At 54.0% G+C, this 19,573-nt stretch overlaps 1 protein-coding gene across 1 annotated transcript in view; it reads left to right on the top strand.

The window, feature by feature from the left end:
- Window positions 1-19,573, top strand: part of LOC102416933 (dedicator of cytokinesis protein 1) — a 110,922-nt gene that overhangs the window by 26,144 nt on the left and 65,205 nt on the right. The window contains exons 5-13 of the mRNA XM_023745882.1: window positions 536-619; window positions 4,134-4,174; window positions 6,467-6,522; window positions 8,855-8,951; window positions 11,642-11,790; window positions 14,598-14,733; window positions 15,653-15,810; window positions 17,342-17,423; window positions 17,837-17,972. Coding sequence (XP_023601650.1) covers window positions 536-619; window positions 4,134-4,174; window positions 6,467-6,522; window positions 8,855-8,951; window positions 11,642-11,790; window positions 14,598-14,733; window positions 15,653-15,810; window positions 17,342-17,423; window positions 17,837-17,972 — 939 coding nt within the window. The remainder of the gene's footprint in view (window positions 1-535; window positions 620-4,133; window positions 4,175-6,466; window positions 6,523-8,854; window positions 8,952-11,641; window positions 11,791-14,597; window positions 14,734-15,652; window positions 15,811-17,341; window positions 17,424-17,836; window positions 17,973-19,573) is intronic.

Genomic DNA, 19,573 nt, shown 5'->3' with positions numbered 1-19,573 from the left:
CACTGGACTGTTAACGAAGGCCACTAAACTGTACACTTAAACATGGTTAAGAAGGCAACTTTTACATCATGTATATTTTACCACAATAAAAAAAATCACTTAATCACCGAAACCGGTTTGGCTCAGTGGATAGAGCGTCGGCCTGCGGACTGAAGGGTCCCAGGTTCGATTCTGGTCAAGGGCATGTACCTGGGTTGCGGACACATCCCCAGTAGGAGATGTGCAGGAGGCAGCTGATCGATGTTTCTCTCTCATCGATGTTTCTAGCTCTCTATCTCTCTCCCTTCCTCTCTGTAAAAAATCAATAAAAATATATTTAAAAAAAAATCACTTAATTGTTGTCTGGTACCCCGAGCAGTGATGCATTTCTCCTACGTAAATGATGAGCCTTTATATTTGTCTCTTGAAAGAAAAGGCTACTCTGGTGGGTGTCGGCGAGAAGGATCCAGGCAAAGGCGGAACGTGTGTTAATGTTTAAAAAAGCAGCATCGGCCTTTCCACCCCCACTGACGTCTCCCCCTTTTCTCCTCCACAGCCTTTTACAACTACGACGCCCGGGGAGTGGACGAGCTTTCCTTGCAGATCGGAGACACCGTGCACATCTTAGAGACGTACGAAGGTGCGTATCCAGCGGGCGTCCCTTCTCGTGCTGTTCGGGCACTTGGCGGGCTTCCCAGTGCCCGTGGGCATAGCGTTCCCTGGTCACGCAAGCGCGCGTACTCGCGCCTTCCTCCTGCGGTGGGCTTTCTTGCGTGGCGCATGGCCAGGTAAGGACAGTAGTAAGGCTGTTCGTTATTTGATGAAGGCTTTATGAAGATGAAATTAAAACGGAAAATTCCCTTTATTCAGTGTACTGATTCTTGTATGGGCCCTGAAACTGCAACTCTGGCGTATTAGGACGATGCTCCAACCAAGTGAGCTACCCAGCCAGGGTAAAAAAAAATGCCTTTTTTTTTTAAACCTCTAAAATTTTTTTTGTTGAAAAAACTGTTTTCATGCAAAACAAAACAAAAAAACACACCTCATTGGTTCCTTTTTTGCAGATGCATGATACTAACTGAAAAAATTTTAAAAAATACATTAAGATAGGTTAGTATTTAAGTCACTGTTTTGAGGTGTGTGATGGGAATGGAGACTTTTCTATGCTCTCGCTTCGATCTGTCAGTAACATCCTCAGGGGAACCAGCCTTGTCGGTTCTTACTTTTCTTTTTTAAATCCGTGACCCCGTTTTCTGAGGAGCAACAGAGACGGTCAGAGCCACGCGGGGCGGGGCCCAGGGGGCGGCGGCTCCGGTTACCCCAGAGATGAGCGGGTGCTGGGGGGTGGCCCAGGCCCTGGTTCCCCAGACCATTGTTTTCCTTGTGGAGTGTCTTGTAGATTAGCTGGCACTGTGGTTACTGTTGCACAGAAGAGAAGCAGTGTCAGGCTCGACTTTTACCTTCTTCACATCGGGGAGTTTGGTAAGATCGAGTTTGAGTGGTTGGCGGCTTTATGTCCTGCTCGAAGGGGTGGCTCCCAAATAGCAAAGGAACCAAAAGGAGCGATGAAAACTGAACGTTTCAGCAGCAAAGTTGCTTTCAGATTGCGTTTAGCCAAACCCTCGGCTAGCCACTCTTCCACGTTTTGCCTGGAGGTGTGGTTCAGTGGTTGAGCGTCGACCTATGAACCAGGAGGTCAGGGTTCAATTCCCAGTCAGGGCACAGGCTTGGGTTTCGTGCTCGATCCCCAGTGTGGGGCGTGCAGGAGGCAGCCGATCCATGATTCTCTCTCATCATAGATGTTTCTTTCCATCCCTCTGTCCCTCTCCCTTCCTCTCTGAAATCAATAAAAATATTAAAAAATAGATTAAAAAGCATCTTCCAGGGTTTGTTTAGAATCCTCCACTCTTTGTAAAGACCTTTTACGGGCAATGAACCCCCTTATTTTGGAAACCGCCTTTGGGTTTGAGTCAGAACCCGGTCGGAGGAAGGCGCCTGGGGGGAGTTTGGGCCCCGGGAGACGCGGCGATGTTATTACCATCACACGGAGGGGGACAGTGTTTCTGCCCGATCCTCGTGTTCTGTTTGCATTCCACGCAGCGTGTGAGGGTTCGGTCTTTCCCCCGCGTTCCTTCCCCCCCTGCTCCCGCTTTTCCTGCACGAAAATTTATTTCTGTTTGTCAAATTTGATTTTCTTTCGCTCTGTGATCCTTCTCAGGATATTACTGAGATTGCTCCAGAGAATATAAAATTTCGCAAGGATCGCTCTTTATATTAAGTTTCAAAAAACGAATTTGCCCTCAGGCGATGATTAATTTCTGCGTCTCGGGCTTCTGAAGGCTGGGGACTCGGACAGGAAAAGGAAGTGTGGGTCCCTGGAGGTGGAAGGAGCTGTGAGGGGTCGTGGAGGACACCCCTGCCTTTAGAGTGTCCAGGGCCAGGCTGACCGAGATCACAGAGGCTCAGGAAGTGACTCTCGCGTGGCCGCGGACGTGCCCGGCCTGCTGCCCACTCATGGCCATCAGGATCCCAGGGGCTGGATGCTGACCCCGAGGGACGCGCAGGCATTGCACGGAGATCAGGGCGTTATTATTATTACTCCTTTTTTTGGAATTATTCTTTCCATGAAACCACAGTCTCTGCTGCAGCAAGATTCGGGCTTTGCCTCCTGCTGGTCTGAGGGACCCCTCCGCCTGGGAGCTCTCAGAGGGCAGAGGCTGGGTCTGATCTGCCTGCCGCCGCCGAGCTCTGCCAGCGCGGTGCCTGGCGCAGGCGCTGGGAGGATTAGCGATGGTCCTGGGAGGAAACCCCCGGGTTTGCTGTGCTCAGGAAGGCCGTTAAAAGATTCGCTGCCTCTGCCAGGCGAGCAGAGGACAGGTGCCCGCTCACTGCCCCCTCCGCGTGGAGAGCCTGCAGCCGTGTGTGAGTGGGTGTGTCCGCGCCTGTCCTTCTCTGACGGCGTGCCTCTGGTTTTCGTGGACGTGAGTGTGGTCGTGCTCCCCGTCTGCTCCTGCCTGTGCGGAGGTGCACTCCTGCCGTCTCGGGGTACCCGGTCCGCGGCTCCCGCTGCTGTGGGCGGCCCCACGTTTCACTCTCTGCCCTCCGGGTGCCCCCACGCCTCCACTTCCCACCACCCCGGTCCCCCAGCCCGAGCTTCCTGCCTGTGGCCACTTCCCGTTTCTGAGCTAATTCCGACGCCCCGGTTTCTAAGGGTTGCCTTCGGTGCAGCCTGAAACCCGGCGTGTGGTCACCGTGTGGGGGTCGGCCCAGCACGCACCTCCCCGGGCCGGCGGGGGTTCCGGCCCGGTCCTTGGGCTCCTGCGGGCGGAGTTGCATGTGAGCTGAGTGCGTGGCCTGAAGTGACCTCAGGGCGACGGGGCTGAGGAAACACTGACGTCAGGCTGCGTGGGGGGCTCGGGGGCTGGGGGGCTGGGGGACTGGGGGCTTTTGCAGGGACAGCCTCTGCCCTCAGCCCGAGGGCGGTGCCGAGGGTGTGGTCAGGCCTGGCCCCGCTTTGAAGGGACTCTTCCCTTTAGTGCGGAATCCTGCCAACCGCTGCCCTATGTCCGCCTCCACCCTCGGTGCTGTCTTCCCTCCCCACCCGAGGGACGGGGACTTGAGTGTGAGCCAGGCCCCGAGGCGGTCGGGCCGGTGCCTGGGCCGGTGCCTGGGCCGCTGCTTCCTGTCGGGGCCTTGGCCACAGAAGCACTTTGTGAGTCCGTCGCCGCCCTGGGGCCCAGCTCCTCGGCGTGGAAGCGGCAGGAAGTCCGCTCTCAATGGCACGTCTGTTGTGGGGCAGCTCTGATCTGAGGATGCCGGCGTTAGCGCTTGGCAGTGACCCCAGCGCAAGTCAGACAGAGGGAGGGACGGGAGGATGCGTTCTCAGGAGGCTGCCGAGTGGGCACAGGGTCCTCCTCTGAGCGTGCTGCTTAGCCTCGAGCGACGCCCTCCAGGCCCCTGTGGCAGATGGCGGGGGAGGAGCGGTGGCTGCCCGCTCAGGCCCTCCCAGGCCTCCAGCACGGTCTGCGGGCAGCCCCATCGCACATCCCAAAGCGTTGGGATCGTTCAGTCCTGGTGGCTTCCAGGGTCAGCAAAGCGATGTCAGGGCCCCAGGACGCCTCCTTGCACTAACTCTCCCCTTTGTGTTTGTTTAGGCTGGTACAGAGGTTACACCTTAAGGAAAAAGTCTAAGAAGGTAAGTCGTTCTTATTGAACCCAGCGCACATCCCTCCGTACATCACCCTGGAGAGGAAATCAGTTCCCTGTCGTGCCTGTCTACACCTTTTCCTCGTGCCTCCTTCTCTGAACTTAAACTCTGTGTGGGCTGCAGTGCGGACTGGCCAGTGTGTGTGCGTAGGAACTGCAGCTGCGTGTCCCCGAGCGAATTGCTGGGCTGTGATAGGCTGTGATAGACCCGTGAATCCTCTTCTTTTCCTGGTAGAATTTTGGATCCTCGTTCAGCAAAAGAACGATCTGGGTAGAAGGACTTCAGAAAACAGCAGCAACAGAAAGCGGAGAACGGCCCCGATTTTCAATGGCGTATCATCCCCGATGACAAATGGATAGATTTGCGAGGCCCACACAGGCCTGCTTTTCTCTGAATCACGCCCGTTTTATGCCGCTGTGTTGCTCGCAGACGAAGGCGCCTCTGCGCCCTGGGCAGTCTGCACGTGTGGTGTGTGTGTGAGCCTCCGAGGCCGAGACCTACCATTACGGCTCGGTCGCTGTGGCGGCCACTCCCACGCTCGGTCCTGTGCGGCCTCTCTGTTCTTAGCTCCGTAAACCCAGGGATGGCTCTCCTGTGTCCTCCTGTGATGTGGAGTCCTCCCGGCTGTGGTCAGGCCGGCCGCATTCGCTGCTGTGTGCTTTCATGCCTAATTATGCTTGACAGAGGGTTCATCTTACCTCTCTTTCCTAACCTTGCCTCTCATTATCTCCTGACTGGGCTGGGCTCCGCTCGCGGTCCGGAGCCTGTAACCACGGCTTCCGAAGTCAGCGGCTCCAGCCAGGCCTTCCCACCCACCCCGCCAGCTCGGACTGGGCCGCCGGTCCCCACCCAGCCCGTGCCCGGGGGCCTGGAGGTTGGGACCAGCCTTTAACTGGCTGGGTGGTGGGATAGCTTTCCCCAGGGGAAGCCGGGGTCCATGAATGCCCCTTCTGTGATAGGAGTGCCTTCCTGCCAGAGCAACCCCGATTGATCTGAGGGCTTTAGTGAGGAAGAGATGAGGATCCTGGACCACACGGACTGCGGTCTTTCTGCCCCCTCCTTCCCTCTCGGCGATAAATCTTATTTATTTATTTTTAAAGGGTTAGATGGCATTCCCAGTCTCTTTTTAAAAAATACATTTTTATTGATTTTTAAAGAGAGAGGCGGAGTGAGATAGAGAGATAGTAACATTGATGAGAGAGGAAGTTGTTGATTGGCTGCCTCCTGCAAGGCCCCTACTGGGGATCCAGCCCGCAACCCGGTCATGTGCTCTGACTTGGAAGGAATCGAACCGGCGACCTCTTGGTTCCTGGGTCGAAGCTCAACCGCTGAGTCACACCGGCCGGGCTGATAGTTCCTTTTTATATGAAATCCGGCCGTGTTCCCGGTCGGCAGGAATCGTGGTGGCCGAGCACGTGCCCAGCACGACAGGTGCTGTGTTTCTGGATGCCCTGTTCGACCCTTTTGGGGCCAGGTGCCAGGGCCACCCGATCAGAAGCTCCTGCTCCCGCAACAGGGGCTTGCCCCCGTGCCGCTGAGTGGGTTGCGGCTGCGCGCCCCGAATCTTACGCAGGAAGCCGTGCCCGGCTGGCGTGGCGCTGCCCCAGGCCCAGCCCTGCCTTGCAGTGCTCCCCTCCGTTCCCCTCCAGGGGGGAGTCTGCGCTCCTTGGTGAGGCTCCTGGCACTTCTGGTCTGTGCCCGGCCCTGAGTGTCCTCTGCAGGCGCTGTCTCCTGGGCCCCGTTCAGGGTTCAGTGGGGTCACGTGCGTGCTTCTCCCAGGAGAGGAGAGCCCTGTAAGCCGTGCTCCCCTGGTGCCGACTGGGCGAAATGCACCAGTTTCCGGATCAGACTGTTGAGAAGGTCTCCGTGGGCCAGGCAGCTGTCGGTGGTCATCTCAGCCCTGTGAGGTCAGGAACCATCAGAGACCGTCACCAAAAGTTGCACGTGGGCATCAGTCGGCTGATGGTCGGCCTGCGTCCCGGTCAGCAGTGCAGACGGGGTGCGGCCCGTGGAGACGTCACAGGACCGCCCTCCGGGATCATGTCTTTGCAAACACATCACCCTGTTTCTTCCTAAGGGATCAGCAGCCTCATTGAAACACAAGCTGTGCGTTGCCATTGTTCATGCTTTGTTTTCTTTGCTCTTTTCCATGAGGCGTACCCTAAGTTTGCAGAATTAATAGAGACCCAATCGCCCCCACCTTTTCTGGGGACAGTTGTTTGATTGACAGTCAATCATCATATTGATAATAAAAACTGTCTTTTTTTTTCCTCCCCAAAGGGTATATTTCCTGCCTCATATATTCATCTTAAAGAAGCAATCGTTGAAGGAAGAGGGTGAGTCTGGGCTTGATGTTCCCACGAGGGATGCGGCCTTCGGCCTCGCTGCCCTTCCCATGCAGGGTCCTCGAGGGGCTTGGCAGTGGGCGTGACTGGCCATGGGTGACAGGAGTTTTGGGGGAGGAAGAGGGACTTAGGGGTGTGTGCAACATGGTTGTGAGCCTTTGAAGAGCCTACAGTCAGCCCCTCCCCTGCAGTCAGTGTCCTTGAACCTGCTGTCGACTTTGGAGAGCATCCTAGTGCCCTGTGCTTCCTCGGGGAGCTGCCTCACCAGGCAGAGGCCGGGTGGTCCCCCGGCTCGGCAGGCATTTCCGGAAGACTCTGCAGGCTTTGGTCCACGTGGAGTTTCGGGGGAACAGCCAGTTGTTAAACTGGGACATGTAACATCTACAGTTTGTCCGGCTGTGATGTATGTTTCTTAGAGGTCATCCCAGTGATGTACAAGGTCATTACAAGGGCATTGCAGCAGGGGAACCCAGGAGGCAGGAGTGAGAAATGACGAGCCAGGTGTGCCCGGGGGGAGAGAGGGAGCATTCAGATGTTTTCCTTGTTTGTCTCAGCTACATCTTCACTCTCAGTCACACATGTAGGTTATCAAATTACTAATCAGATGATTGCCGCATAATGACGCCTCTCTGGCTGATTGCAAAATTGCCTCTCCAAGCCCCGCACTTCCCCCGCGTGGAGGGCACCAGCTCAGCTCCCGAGGTCCATGAAAGCGGAGAAAGTCATTGAGAGGCATGCATGTGATGGCCGGAGTGTGGTCTTTTATACAGACGAGATGTTTTGCATGCAGGATTGAAAGTAAATAAATTAAAGGGGCGATGAAGAAGGCAAGCTGTGGGACTTTCACCCCCTTGTGGAAATGACTGAATAAGGGACGCCGTCCGTGTTTTCCATCCGTCTCCATAGGCAACAGGGTAGCAGTCAGATCGTAGGTGATTAATTTTTTAAAAAATATTTTGATGAATACAAACAAATACATGGAAACTGTAATTATGAGGCATAAGAGTAAAGCGAACAAGAGATTATTTTAGCTCTCAGCAAATAGAGTCGCACCCTGCCCGACAGAGACGGGCACAGAGGGACAGAGGCACCCTTGTCCTGTGCCTGGGGCTGGTGGAAGGTGGATGGAGAACTGGGGGAAACTGGCAGCTTAGAAACAGGGTCCCTGCCGCTGCTTCCCGCCGCCTGTCACTGTTCTCCATGCTGTTACCGCTCCGGTCTCCCCTCCACTGCTCCCTCCCAAACCCACCTGCCTTTCCCTTCCCTCCCCGCCCAGCACCTCCTGCCTTCAGACCGCACGGGTGATCTCCTTCCTCCTCCTTCCTCCGTCCGCCTCCCCTTCTCCTGGTCCTGGTCGGCATGCACAGGAGGCAACCGATCGCTATGTCTCTCTCATCCAGGTTTCTCCCTCTCTTTCTCTCTCTCCCCCTCCCTCCTTCCCTGCCACTCGCTCTAAAAATCAACAGAAAAAAAATCCTTGGGTGAGGACTAACAAAAACAAAAAAATAAAACAAGGCAAAACAAAAACACCAGTGCTCGCTCACCTAGATCACGGGTTAAGGACAGGTCAGGGTCGACCTGTTGGGTGGAGAGAAAGGGGAAGGGGCTCATCAGAGTTGGGGTCAGGTGGAATGCCTGTGGCCATTTGGAAGCAGTGACTTGGCTCAGAGTTCGCCGCGGGTAACCGCTCCGGCGTTATCTCATAATGAGTTTTATGCTCCGTGGAAACGTAGAAGCCATCCTATTCCGAGCCTGCGTTTCAATGCCACACGGGTTGGTTGTAATTTGGGGCACGTCTGAGATAGATGGGTACAGGTGACGAAGGTACCTTCCGCCTCCCAGACCTTGACGTCCGGAAGACTTTTGCGGGTGTTACCCTCCTGCTTGGCCACGCTAAGGCCCACGGATCCCAGGAACCCGAAGCCCAGAGCTTGCTTTCCAATAAAAAAAAATGAATTGAGCCCTAACCGGTTGGCTCAGTGGATAGAGCATCGGCCTGTGGACTGAAGGGTCCCAGGTTCGATTCCGGTCAAGGGCATGTACCTTGGTTGCGGGCACATCCCCAGTGAGGGGTGTGCAGGAGGCAGACATTGGAGGTGGACGCCTTGCACAGCGGGTCACAGACAAGCATTCTCCGGCTCTGTCCAAACACCACCTGTCGCTCTTAGAGACGCATGCAGTCTTACGTGTGGCTCCAGCCCTGTCTGTGAATCTTCTCTCTGTTGGCTGATTTGATCTATGGCCTGGGTTTGGGATTTACAGGTTTCCACCTGCAGGGATTACAGAGCCCTGAACTTAGCTGCCTCTCCGCCTCTCTCCCCAGGCAAGATGAAACGGTCATCCCCGGCGACCTGCCGCTCATTCAGGAGGTCACCACGACGCTCCGGGAGTGGTCCACCATCTGGCGGCAGCTCTACGTGGTGAGAGGCCGTGGCATGGCAGCTAAAAGAGTGACAGCGGTCTCTCTGGGCCTTTTCTGTCCCCATCGATGTGTGCCCCCTCCCTCCCCCTCCCTCCCCCCCCCGCAACCCCCCTCGGAACCTCAAAAGCAGACCTGGGACCAGGCGATAGGCAGAAAAGGCAAAGAAAGCAGCATGGCTCGGATTCTGCTCAGCCTTGGGGGGTCGTGCGCCCTTTGACCTGCTCTGTGTGGGGGTGCAGCTGGTCTCAGCTTCCTTGTGTTGGAAGAGGGACGGGCTGCTTTGCTTTCCAAGAAGGACTGGGCAGTCCTTGCGACCGACCCTCAGTGTTTATATTTTGTTCTCGAAGACAAAACCTGCTTTTAAACGGCAGTAGGTGCTCATTTAGGGATTTGGTAGGAGATGATTACTATTTTTTTTTTTTTTTTGGCCACTCGGCTGTTATCATTGGAGGAAATGACGCAGCCGTGTGGATTTAAGCGTGACTGTTAGAGGCGGGGGTCGTTTCCATTCTGGCTACTTTGTCCGTTTCTGCTGGTTGTGGAAAAAGTCTTATTAATGCAGAGAGGTTGGGGCCGTGGCATCTTCCATTTCCTATTCCCTCAGGGCACAAAAATTCATATTTGCAAAGATTACCTTTTGTTAGCCCTTATTTCTATTCCAGCTGCTGCTTTCTTCCCATATGCTAATGCCGTCAGCTCAGAGCTGGGAGCTGGGCTGTGCAGGGCCGGCAGCGCCTGGGTCTGGGGATCTGGACGCTTCCTGAGACCCCGCAGCTGCGCCCCGGCGGGCTCCTTGGTCTTCATTTTGCAGCCGCTTCCTGCACACGCACAGTAATGAGCAGTTGCCGTAATTGCTCATCACATGTTCTCCCAGACCTCATCGCGTCCAGCTAGCGACGAATGTTTTGTGTAAATCGGAGCAATTTTGTCGTTGCCGTTTCACATTTGACTTAGCAAATTTTAAACAAAATAATGCAGCAAAACAAATAGGAGTGGATGCTGCCTCATGTGTTAGTGGACACGGTTTTATGTGATTTATTTATTTTTTAAAAATATTTTTATTGATTTCGGAGAGGAAGGCAGAGGGAGAGAGATAGAAACATCTATGAGAGAGAAACATCAACATTGATCAGCTGCCTCCTGCACGCCCCTTACTGGGGATGGAGCTCGCAACCAGGGCATGTGCCCTGACCAGGAATCGAACCGTGACCTCCCAGTTCATAGGTCGATGCTCATCCACGGAGCCACGTGGGCTGGGCAGTGGACAAGGTTTTAGCCATATTGCCCTGAAGCAGGCATTCCCAGTGGCTCCTTTGGTCTCCTTTTAAAAAATTCATATTTGCCTTTTATGGACCTACATTGTGGGATTTGTACAAAGCCAAAGATAAATGCTTATGCTGTTTTTATTTTTTTATTTTTTATTTTTGTGATTACTTTTTGCTTTACTGTGTTGTAGACAATTTAGCAAAATATTAAGGATGTTAGATAGTTGCTAAGGCTTTAGAAAAATGGACCGGGAGAATTAATAAAAGGGGAACAAAAACAATTTTTCAGTAAACCATTAATTTTGACCGTTTAGTTTTCATTTAATAAATGAACGTCAGGATCATACCATAAAGAAGAGTTCATGGGATGTGAGTGTGTTATATGATGATGGGGGTGGGGGTTTTAGGAACTCGTTGGAAGGAGGTGACATACTGGAAGTAGTGGGCGAGAGATTCAGGGATGTGGAGGAGACGTTACTTTAACAGGCAGCGACGATCACATTTAAATCTTTCATAGGGATCGTAGGGTTAGAATTTTACCGACTCAGGCGTCCCCTAGATTTCTTTTCACAGGAAGAACCACGGGGCTAGTCTCCCTTTGGACGGTCCCTAGTTTCCTTGGCCAGTTGACTGAGCAGGTGCAAACCGTGGCTCTTCTCAGTACCGTCCCTCCCTGGAGATGGGTGGACAGTGAGAGGAAGTGTGGATCCTGCACCTTTGCGTTTCCCTTCTGGCTCCTCGACTGAGATCCTGCTTCTTGCAGGAGCCTCCCGCCTATGTGTCGGCAGGACCTTGGTGCTCTGGGGCGCTGCGCAGAGATGCCAGTCTGGGCAGGCGGGAGCTGTAGGCTCGGACTTACTCCGAAGGGGTCCGTGGTTGCCCCGTGGGCCATTACTCCAGTGGGCTGGCTCTGAGGCTCTCGGGCACACCCGGCTCTGGTCGGCCTGTTGATTCAGAGGTGCCTCGTCTGCAATGCAGACACAACGTTGAGGGTCATGCATTACTTTTTTTATTCTTTTCATCTTTTAGTGTCTGGTAGGAACCACATTCCATAGAACGTCTTTTTTTTATTTTTAAATATATTTTTATTGATTTCAAAGAGAGGAAGGGAGAAATAGAAGCATCAATGATGAGAGATCATCACTGATTGGCTGCCTCCTGCACGCCCCCATTGGGGATCGAGCCCACAACCCAGGCATGTGCCCTGACTGGGAATTGAACCCTGACCTCCTGGTTCATAGGTGACGTTCAACCACTGAGCCAGGCCGGCCGGATTAAAATGCCTTTTAATCGGACATAAGTTACATTCTGTCCTATAAGGCATTCACTGCACGTGTATTTGCAACCCCCGCCCCCCCCAATCCCCCCCAGGGCTGGGTTATGCCAGAGCGTTGACCTTGGCTTCTCTGCCCCTTCCGTGCAGCAAGACAACAGGGAGATGTTCCGCAGCGTGCGGCACATGATCTACGACCTCATCGAATGGCGGTCACAGATCCTCTCCGGGACGCTGCCCCAGGACGAGCTCAAGGAGCTGAAGAAGAAGGTCACAGCCAAGATCGACTATGGAAACAGGTGTGTTCATTTGGAAGCTGATTTCATGCTTAAGCGATCCGGTGCGATAACATCGACCGAAGCCTGGAGGAGACTAAACTCCTATTTTATCATAAAGCCAAACTTCTCACGGCCAGGCAGTGGCGTGGTTTTCATTTTTAAAGGGAGGAGATTTTTCTGTTGCATCTCGAACACCAGGAGTTTTCCGAGTCGCAGTAGAACCTGCTATTCTCTTCAGGAAGCGGGGTGAGGGCCTGCCCTTTGCCTGGTGATCTCCCCCCCACCCCCCAATGGGTTCTAGATACAGGATCTTTGACATTGTCACGTGACACCCATTTCATGGCCACCTGCCTGAAAAACCCACACTGTGGGAGCTTTGATGTTATTTTCCATGAGAGCATCGTATTTCCAAGTTATGTCCAGAGACCATCTGCCTCGTTTGGCTGCGGGAAGCTGCCGGAGTACCTGATGCGGGGACAATGCAGTTAAGAAAGGAGGTGTTTCCAAAGGGATTTACTCCTTTGATGGGAAGCACAGTCGGTGGGAAGACAGTGTTTTGCCTGAGGAACTGGAGTGCACTCTGTCATTTCTCTCTAGCCCAGGGCGCTGCACATAGCTCTCTAGGTCCTTCTTTGGGGAAAAACGATATAAAATAGAATCACAGTGTTGCAAGTTTGATGTTAAAGCGGCTTCCGGGAAACATTTGACAAAGGCCATTTGATTAAAGTCAAGGACCCCCTTTCTAGGAAAACGCACGTACCGGACGCACACACGGCTTCGCATATGATGTCTTGGGCGGTCCCAGCCCCCTTTCCTCAGTGGAGCTTCGGCGTCCGGGGTGTTCGTCTCTGACGGGCTAGATTCTCTTGTTCGGCTAAGATGCTCCTTGCTAATGATTCAGGGCCTCTGAGCGGTGGTTGCTGAGAAAGCCACAAAGAATGGTTGGCAGGCCACTCCCTGTGATGGCACGTGGCATTCTGGGAGGAGCGTGGGTGCCGCCAGCAGAGGGTCCTGGCTCAGAATCCAGGCTCTGGGCTCCTCCAGGTGGCTCTCTGAGTTGAAGTGTCCTCCTTTGCGAAGTGGGTCTGACCATCTGCCTTGGCAGGAGGTGGTGAGGTGTCGGTGGCAGGATGGATGTGCACAGCAGGTCGGCACCGGCCCGGGTCCTCTCGGCAGGATGCTGATTCTGTGTGGGGGGCTTTGTTAGCCTGGACCTTCTGGCCAGGCCTAAACCCAGGAGCTTAGCAGCTCCTCCCACACCCCAATGGATCCCCTCCCCAACTCATTAGCATTGACTCCACCCAGCTCGAAGCGACCCCGCCCACACAGCACTAACTGTCAGGGGCCCTTGCAGGGCTGGGGGAAGCAGTAGAATTTGCAAAGACAACTAATGAGAGCTGACATGGCTGCCGTAGAAATCGTCTTCCTGTTCCTCTCGAGGCGCCGTAGTCATTGCAGGGACTGAGGCTGTGTCCACGCGGGACAGGGACTCTTTGCTCAAAAGCCTGTGTGCTCTCGTGCCCCTGACAGGCCGCCATGGGTCCTGCTTCACCATCAGTGAACTTGCTTAATTGATATTAAAAGGAAAAAGTTAGATTTCTGTGGTTGCTGTCCAAACGGTGGACACGAAACCCGCCTGACGCGTGGTCTTATTCCCATCACAGCGGACGCTGGGCGACCCTCAGGGAAAGAAGCCGGGGGTCAGTTTGTCGGGATGGCGTCTTTATTGCCAAGTCCACGTTCCTCTTCACCTTGTGCCCATGAAAGACATTCTCTAGTGGAAATGTGTCTTTCTTTAAACAGACTTTCCTAGGTTTTATGGTTAAAAACATATGACAGTGTTCTGCTTCAATAGACTTGTGAATGGCAGGCAGGAAATCTCAAAGGCAAAGTGTCAGTCATCTATGGCCTAGACCAGCGGTTCTCAACCTGTGGGTCGCGCCCCCTTTGGGGGTCGAACGACCCTTTCACAGGGGTCGCCTAAGACCATCGGAAAACACATATATAATTACATCTTGTTTTTGTGATGAATCAGTATGCTTTAATTATGTTCAATTTGTAACAAATTGGGAGTCACCACAACATGAACTGTATTAAAGGGTCGCGGCATTAGGAAGGTTGAGAACCACTGGTCTAAATCCTCATGTTTTCGTACCACCGTGGCACAACCCTTTCTTTATATACTCACCTTTGTTCCTTAAATAGAAATGATGGTTAAAAAAAAAAAAATCACCAAACCAGTTTGCTGGATTTGAGAAAAGGGAGAGAATGTTGCCAAAAAAACATGTAGCTGTGGATGGACAGCTTTATCGGCCAGACGCGGCCAGACGCTGCTCACGGTTTCCGTCGGCTACTATATTTCACCATCTGGCCAGAAAGTTGCTTCCTGCTGTCGTGGATAACTTCCATATGTTTGGCATTGAAACACGGAACCTGTTCATTGCAGATCTTCTGATGGGCTAGTGTAGGGATTAGAACTGACTAGAAGTAGAAGGACGCTGTGCGGTGGGACTCCCCGGAACAGATGCAGTGTGTGGGTGCGTTCAGCTATTGATACTGTTCATATAGCAACTAATAATGCACTTGTCACTTGGGCTTGATGGATCTGTGACATTCCTCACTGTAAGACAATGGAAGTTTTTGTTATTGACTTATTTTTTGAATTCCTAGGGAAGTGACCTTGCAGAATTACGTTTCCTGAATATTTGTGGGTGACCCCGACTTTCGATGGTGTTTTTCTCTGCTCAGCTACTTGGACTGAAGGTGTGTTAGGAGAAGTCAAAGCCCTTGGTCTTTGTGCCTGAAGTTCTGAGTTCTTGTTGTTCCAGAATTCTCGATTTGGACTTGGTGGTGAGAGACGAGGATGGGAACATCTTGGATCCGGAACTAACCAGCACCATCAGCCTCTTCAGAGCTCATGAAGTGGCGTCCAAACAAGTGGAGGAAAGGTTACAGGAAGAAAAGGTGCGCGTAGCGCTCTGCAGTCCGCCATTCACCTCTGGGCGCTGCTCCCAGTAACAGCTTCAGCTCTAACGAGCCCAGCACCAGCCAAGCCAGGCTGTGCACTGAAAAGGACCCGCTCAGGCACAGCCACACGGCGTGCTCCACACGGTGGTGAACGGAGTGGGGCCTGCTGCCAGGCGCGGTGCTGCTGGCCTGGAAGGATTCCATCCCTCTGTGTGCAGGGGTGTTAGCAGGCAGGGCCTTTTTATATTTATTTTTTATTTATTATTTGAAAATATGTTTTTTATTGATTTTAGAGAGAGAGGAAAGGAGAGGGAGAGAGAGAAACATCAATGAGAGAGAGACATCGATCGGCTGCCTCCGGCACGCCTCCTCCTGTGGATCGAGCCCGCAACCCGGGCATGTGCCCTGATTGGGAATTGAACTGGGGACCTCTTGGTTCATTGGTTGGCGCTCAACCACTGAGCCACGCCAGCCGGGCGGGAGGCAGGATTCCAATGACATTTGTTCTCACCTCCTGGGAAACGACACTTGATTCTGCACAGCTTCTTGGCTATGTGTCGGGGTGACATTTTAAGCCCGATGGGGGCAGGAACACACGTCTTAGTGATCTTTCTCATCTTCCGTGGCCTTTCGAGGCATCCTGCGTAGAGAGTAGGTTTTCGGGGTCCGTGAAATGTTTGCGGGTCTCTGAGGAAAGTACTCCGTCTATGCCCCGATGGCTGTGGCTGTCACCTGGGGTGCTGTTATGTTCCGCTGGCTGCATGCCGGTTCTGAGAACTCAGGGACAAGGAAGTGACTGTGCCCCGTGTGCTGGCGGGTCACGCCTGGCTTCCTGTTCTGTAGGAGATTAATAAAAGGGCAAGGGTTGGCGAAGAGTGTTGCTAATGTCGCCTTTCCACATTGCTTCCACTTCCAGTCCCAGAAGCAGAACATGGACATCAGCCGGCAGGCAAAGTTCGCCGCCACCCCCTCCCTGGCCTTGTTCGTCAACCTCAAAAACGTGGTGTGCAAAATCGGAGAGGATGCCGAGGTGCTCATGTCCCTCTATGACCCCGTGGAGTCCAAGTTCATCAGGTCGGTGCCATCCTGATGTCTTACTCCTACAAAGAGCCCCCGGGGACCCACGGGCCAGACTCCCCTCAAGCGGCTGACCCCTCTGCTCTCCCGGGACACTGTGGTGGCGGGCAGCCCAGGCTCTGGGCCAGGGTCAGCCTTCTCCTGTACACGGGTACTTTTTTTCTAATATATCTTTATTGATTTCAGAGAGGCAGGGAGAGGGAGAGAGAGATAGAAACATCAGTGATGAGAGAGAACCGTTGATCAGCTACCTCCTGCAGGCCCCTACTGGGGATCGAGCCTGCAACCCGGGCATGTGCCCTGACCAGGAATCGAAACCTGACCTCCTGGTTCATAGGTCGACACTCAACCACTGAGCCACACCAGCCGGGCTTCATGGGTCTTTTACATTGGAGAGCGTCAGTCTTGCGAAGTTTCAGGGGCCCAGCGACTGCAGATGGAAGTAACACTTGTTTCCTCTGTTCCTGGGGGCGATAGACCCGGCTTCCCCACGCTCACGCTCCTATTCATCCTCTTGTTTGAACCTCCCTTCTCTGTGACTGTCCCCGTGGGCAGTGTCTAGACGGAGGCCTGCCCCCTGGAGCCTCCCAGTTAATCGTTATGCAGTGAAATGCAGTAAACCCTGTCTGGCACCCTGTCCTTGCTGGCGTGGTCCTCTCTTCCCCACTTCCTTGCTTTTGTCCCTCAGTATGACCTTCTCTTTGTCCAGTTGGAAAGAAGGATGGTTTGAGTTATGTGTGAAGCGCGTGTGTGTGTGTGTGTGTGTGTGTGTGTGTGTGTGTAAAACTCCAGTACCTTCACGCGTGTTACTCAAAATTTAAAAAGTGAGTGTGCACCAGGAAACAGACCACGTGAGTGGATTTCACGCTCACTTCACATACGGGCTTTGTTTCTCCGGACAGAGGCTCCGTCATACTTGGCTTGTCAGGCTGTGAAATAACGCAGTGTTTATTTCCTACCGTAAATGAGTGAGTGGGGAATTTTATTTATTTAAAAAAATACGTTTTTATTGATTTTAGAAAGAGAGGAAGGGAGAGGGCTAGAGAGAAAGCGACGTCGATGGGCTGCCTCCTGTATGCCCCCTATTGGTGATGGAGCCTGGGCATGTGCCCTGACTGCGAATTGAACCTCTTGGTTCATAGGTCGACACTCAACCACTGAGCCACAGTGGCCGGTTGAATGGTAAATTTTAGACTATAGTCATTCTCAATGACAAACATGCTTTAGACGTAGTAAATGTTGAAATGCCATTTTCAGACAGTTCCTTTGTGACTATAACCCTAGACGCCCGGGGTTGAACCCGCCCGAGGGTTGTGTTCGGGCGGATCTCAGATGCCCCGGTGCGGGCAGTCGCTCCTCTCCTCCGTTAGCAGAGCGGCCATGGTGCTTGGCGTTGATACTGCTCAATGCCCGTGGTTGTCTGCTCTCTGAACCTCCGTGGTATTAACCATCAGCCAGCGTGGCTGAGCACTGAGCGCCCTGCTATCGATGGAAAAATTAATTTGCTTTTCTTTCTTTCTCTTTCCAGTGAGAACTACCTGGTTCGCTGGTCCAGCTCAGGATTGCCTAAAGACATAGACAGATTACATAACCTGCGGGCTGTTTTCACCGTAAGTGCGTCCGGCGGTGTTGGGTAGAGTCGCTCAGCGTTCTAATGACTGTGTTTAATGACCCCGCTCTGACCTCTCCCCACACGGGCACATGGTTCTTGGCATGCCCGTCATGCATGGTCATGCCATCATAATGACCCCTTCCCGGAAGTCCTCTGGGTCCCTAGCTTCCCGTAGCATCCCCCGAGCAAAGACCGACGGCATTCCCGGCACACATCTCTCCCACGCGGACGCAGGTTCCCCCGACGCTGACCGACTATTGTTCCCCAGCTCCTCTCTGGTCCGGAGCTACTTACTAAAATGCTAAAAGCTGCTCAGGAACGCGTCTCGATGCCTCTTCCCGCCCTCTGTCCCAGGGGAACCCCCATTGAGAGACGGGGCTCCGGATAATGTATGGAAATTCACTTTTCTAGGACCTCGGCAGCAAAGACCTGAAGAGGGAGAAAATCAGCTTCGTCTGTCAGATCGTCCGCGTGGGCCGCATGGAGCTGAGGGACAACAACACGCGGAAGCTGACCTCAGGCCTGCGGCGGCCCTTCGGCGTGGCCGGTAACCATGTCTCCTTGTCCTTGGGGGTCTCAAGGTCATCACACTGACCCCGAGGGTAGCTGCTGCTGGGTACTGCATTGGTCAGCTCTTCTGTGGGAGAGAAAATAACCTGTCGGTTCTGTCCCCTGTGGTTTCACGGCCAGGGGCTGCGCAGGGTGCCGCCAGAGAGCCACGTGCCAATCAGGTGCTTGGCCCCCTCTCCTGGGGGCACCCTGGCCCTCATGCTCAGCCTGGAGGGCAGCCTGGCCTTGGAGGTGGTCAGGCCTTCTGGACCTGGCCATGGATTGGCTTAGGAGTGAATTGGCAGCGAGTGGTCAGCAGCCAGGGGGACACAGGCTCCGCCTCCATGTCTGTGCTGGGCTCCGTCTTGTTCGGTGGCCGCCCAGGCGGAGGGAGAGCCTGGCTGCCCGTGCCGAGCCGAGCTGTCCGTGGCCCAGGAAGCTCTGCTGAGTCGCCTCTTCGGCTGTCACTCATTTCTCACCGTGTGCAGAGGGGGGTGGCCAGGCAGGGCCCCGCCCAGCCCTCTGTCTGTCCTCGTGCTGTCTGTGCGCCTTGGGATTCACGTGATGTGTCCGTGGGGAGGGTTCTTTCACTTTTTCTTTTTTTTGTATTTTCATTGATTTCAGAGAGGAAGGGAGAGGGAGAGAGAGATAAAAACATCAGTGATGAGTGAGAATCACTGGTTGGCTGCCTCCTGCACGCCTCCTTGTGGGGATCGAGCCCACAACCCGGGCGTGTGCCCTTGACCGGAATCGAACCCCAGTCTGGCGCACTATCCATTGAGCCACACCGGCTGGGGTGGTTGAGTTCTTTCTCCCGGACACGTGGCCGGGTTTCTCACAGGAGCAGCAGGGAGGCCTTCCTTGCCTGCGCTGCCAGGAAGCTCGGGCCCAGCTTCGTTTTGTCATTTTGTTTTTAACCCCCTCTAAGCAGGCTTTGTTTTTAGAACAGTTTTAGGTTCATAGCAAAGTTCAGCAGAAAGTCCGGAGATTTCAGAATGTTTCCGCCTCCTCCCCTCCTCCCACAGGCAGAGCCTCCCCACCACTCACAGCCCCCCCACCCCCACGTTACGTTTGCTGCCACGGATGAGCCCCATGGCCGCGCCCTCGCCACCCAGAGCCCAGGTTTACAGCAGGGCTCCCCTTGCTGTTGCCCGTCCTGTGGGTTTTGATAAATGTCCAATGACTTGTACCCCCCACTTAAGTATCAGACCCAGTTTTCACTGCCCTGGAAGCCCTCTGTGCTCTGCCTGGATTTTTCTGGAAAAACATATCCAGCCATTTAAGTAAATGATTGACTCCTTCCCAAGATTCGGAAACATGTGTTGTGAGGCAGCACATGCCCGTTTACTTCCGGCCGGCTCTGGCGTGGGGTCTGCCCTGGTGTGGGGTCTGCCCTGGTGTGGGGTCTGCCCTGGTGTGGGGTCTGCCCTGGTGTGGGGGTCTCTGCTCTAGCGTGGGGTCTGCTCTAGCGTGGGGTCTGCTCTGGGGTGGGGTCTGCTCTAGCGTGGGGTCTGCTCTGGGGTGGGGTCTGCTCTGGTGTGGGGTCTGCTCTAGCGTGGGGTCTGCTCTGGGGTGGGGTCTGCTCTAGCGCGGGGTCTG

This window comes from Myotis lucifugus, unplaced genomic scaffold (genome assembly GCF_000147115.1).
Source record: "Myotis lucifugus unplaced genomic scaffold, Myoluc2.0 scaffold_599, whole genome shotgun sequence".
Classification (NCBI taxonomy): domain Eukaryota; kingdom Metazoa; phylum Chordata; class Mammalia; order Chiroptera; family Vespertilionidae; genus Myotis; species Myotis lucifugus.
Note: the sequence above shows the minus strand (reverse complement) of the source record. Positions and strands in the feature narration are given on the sequence as shown.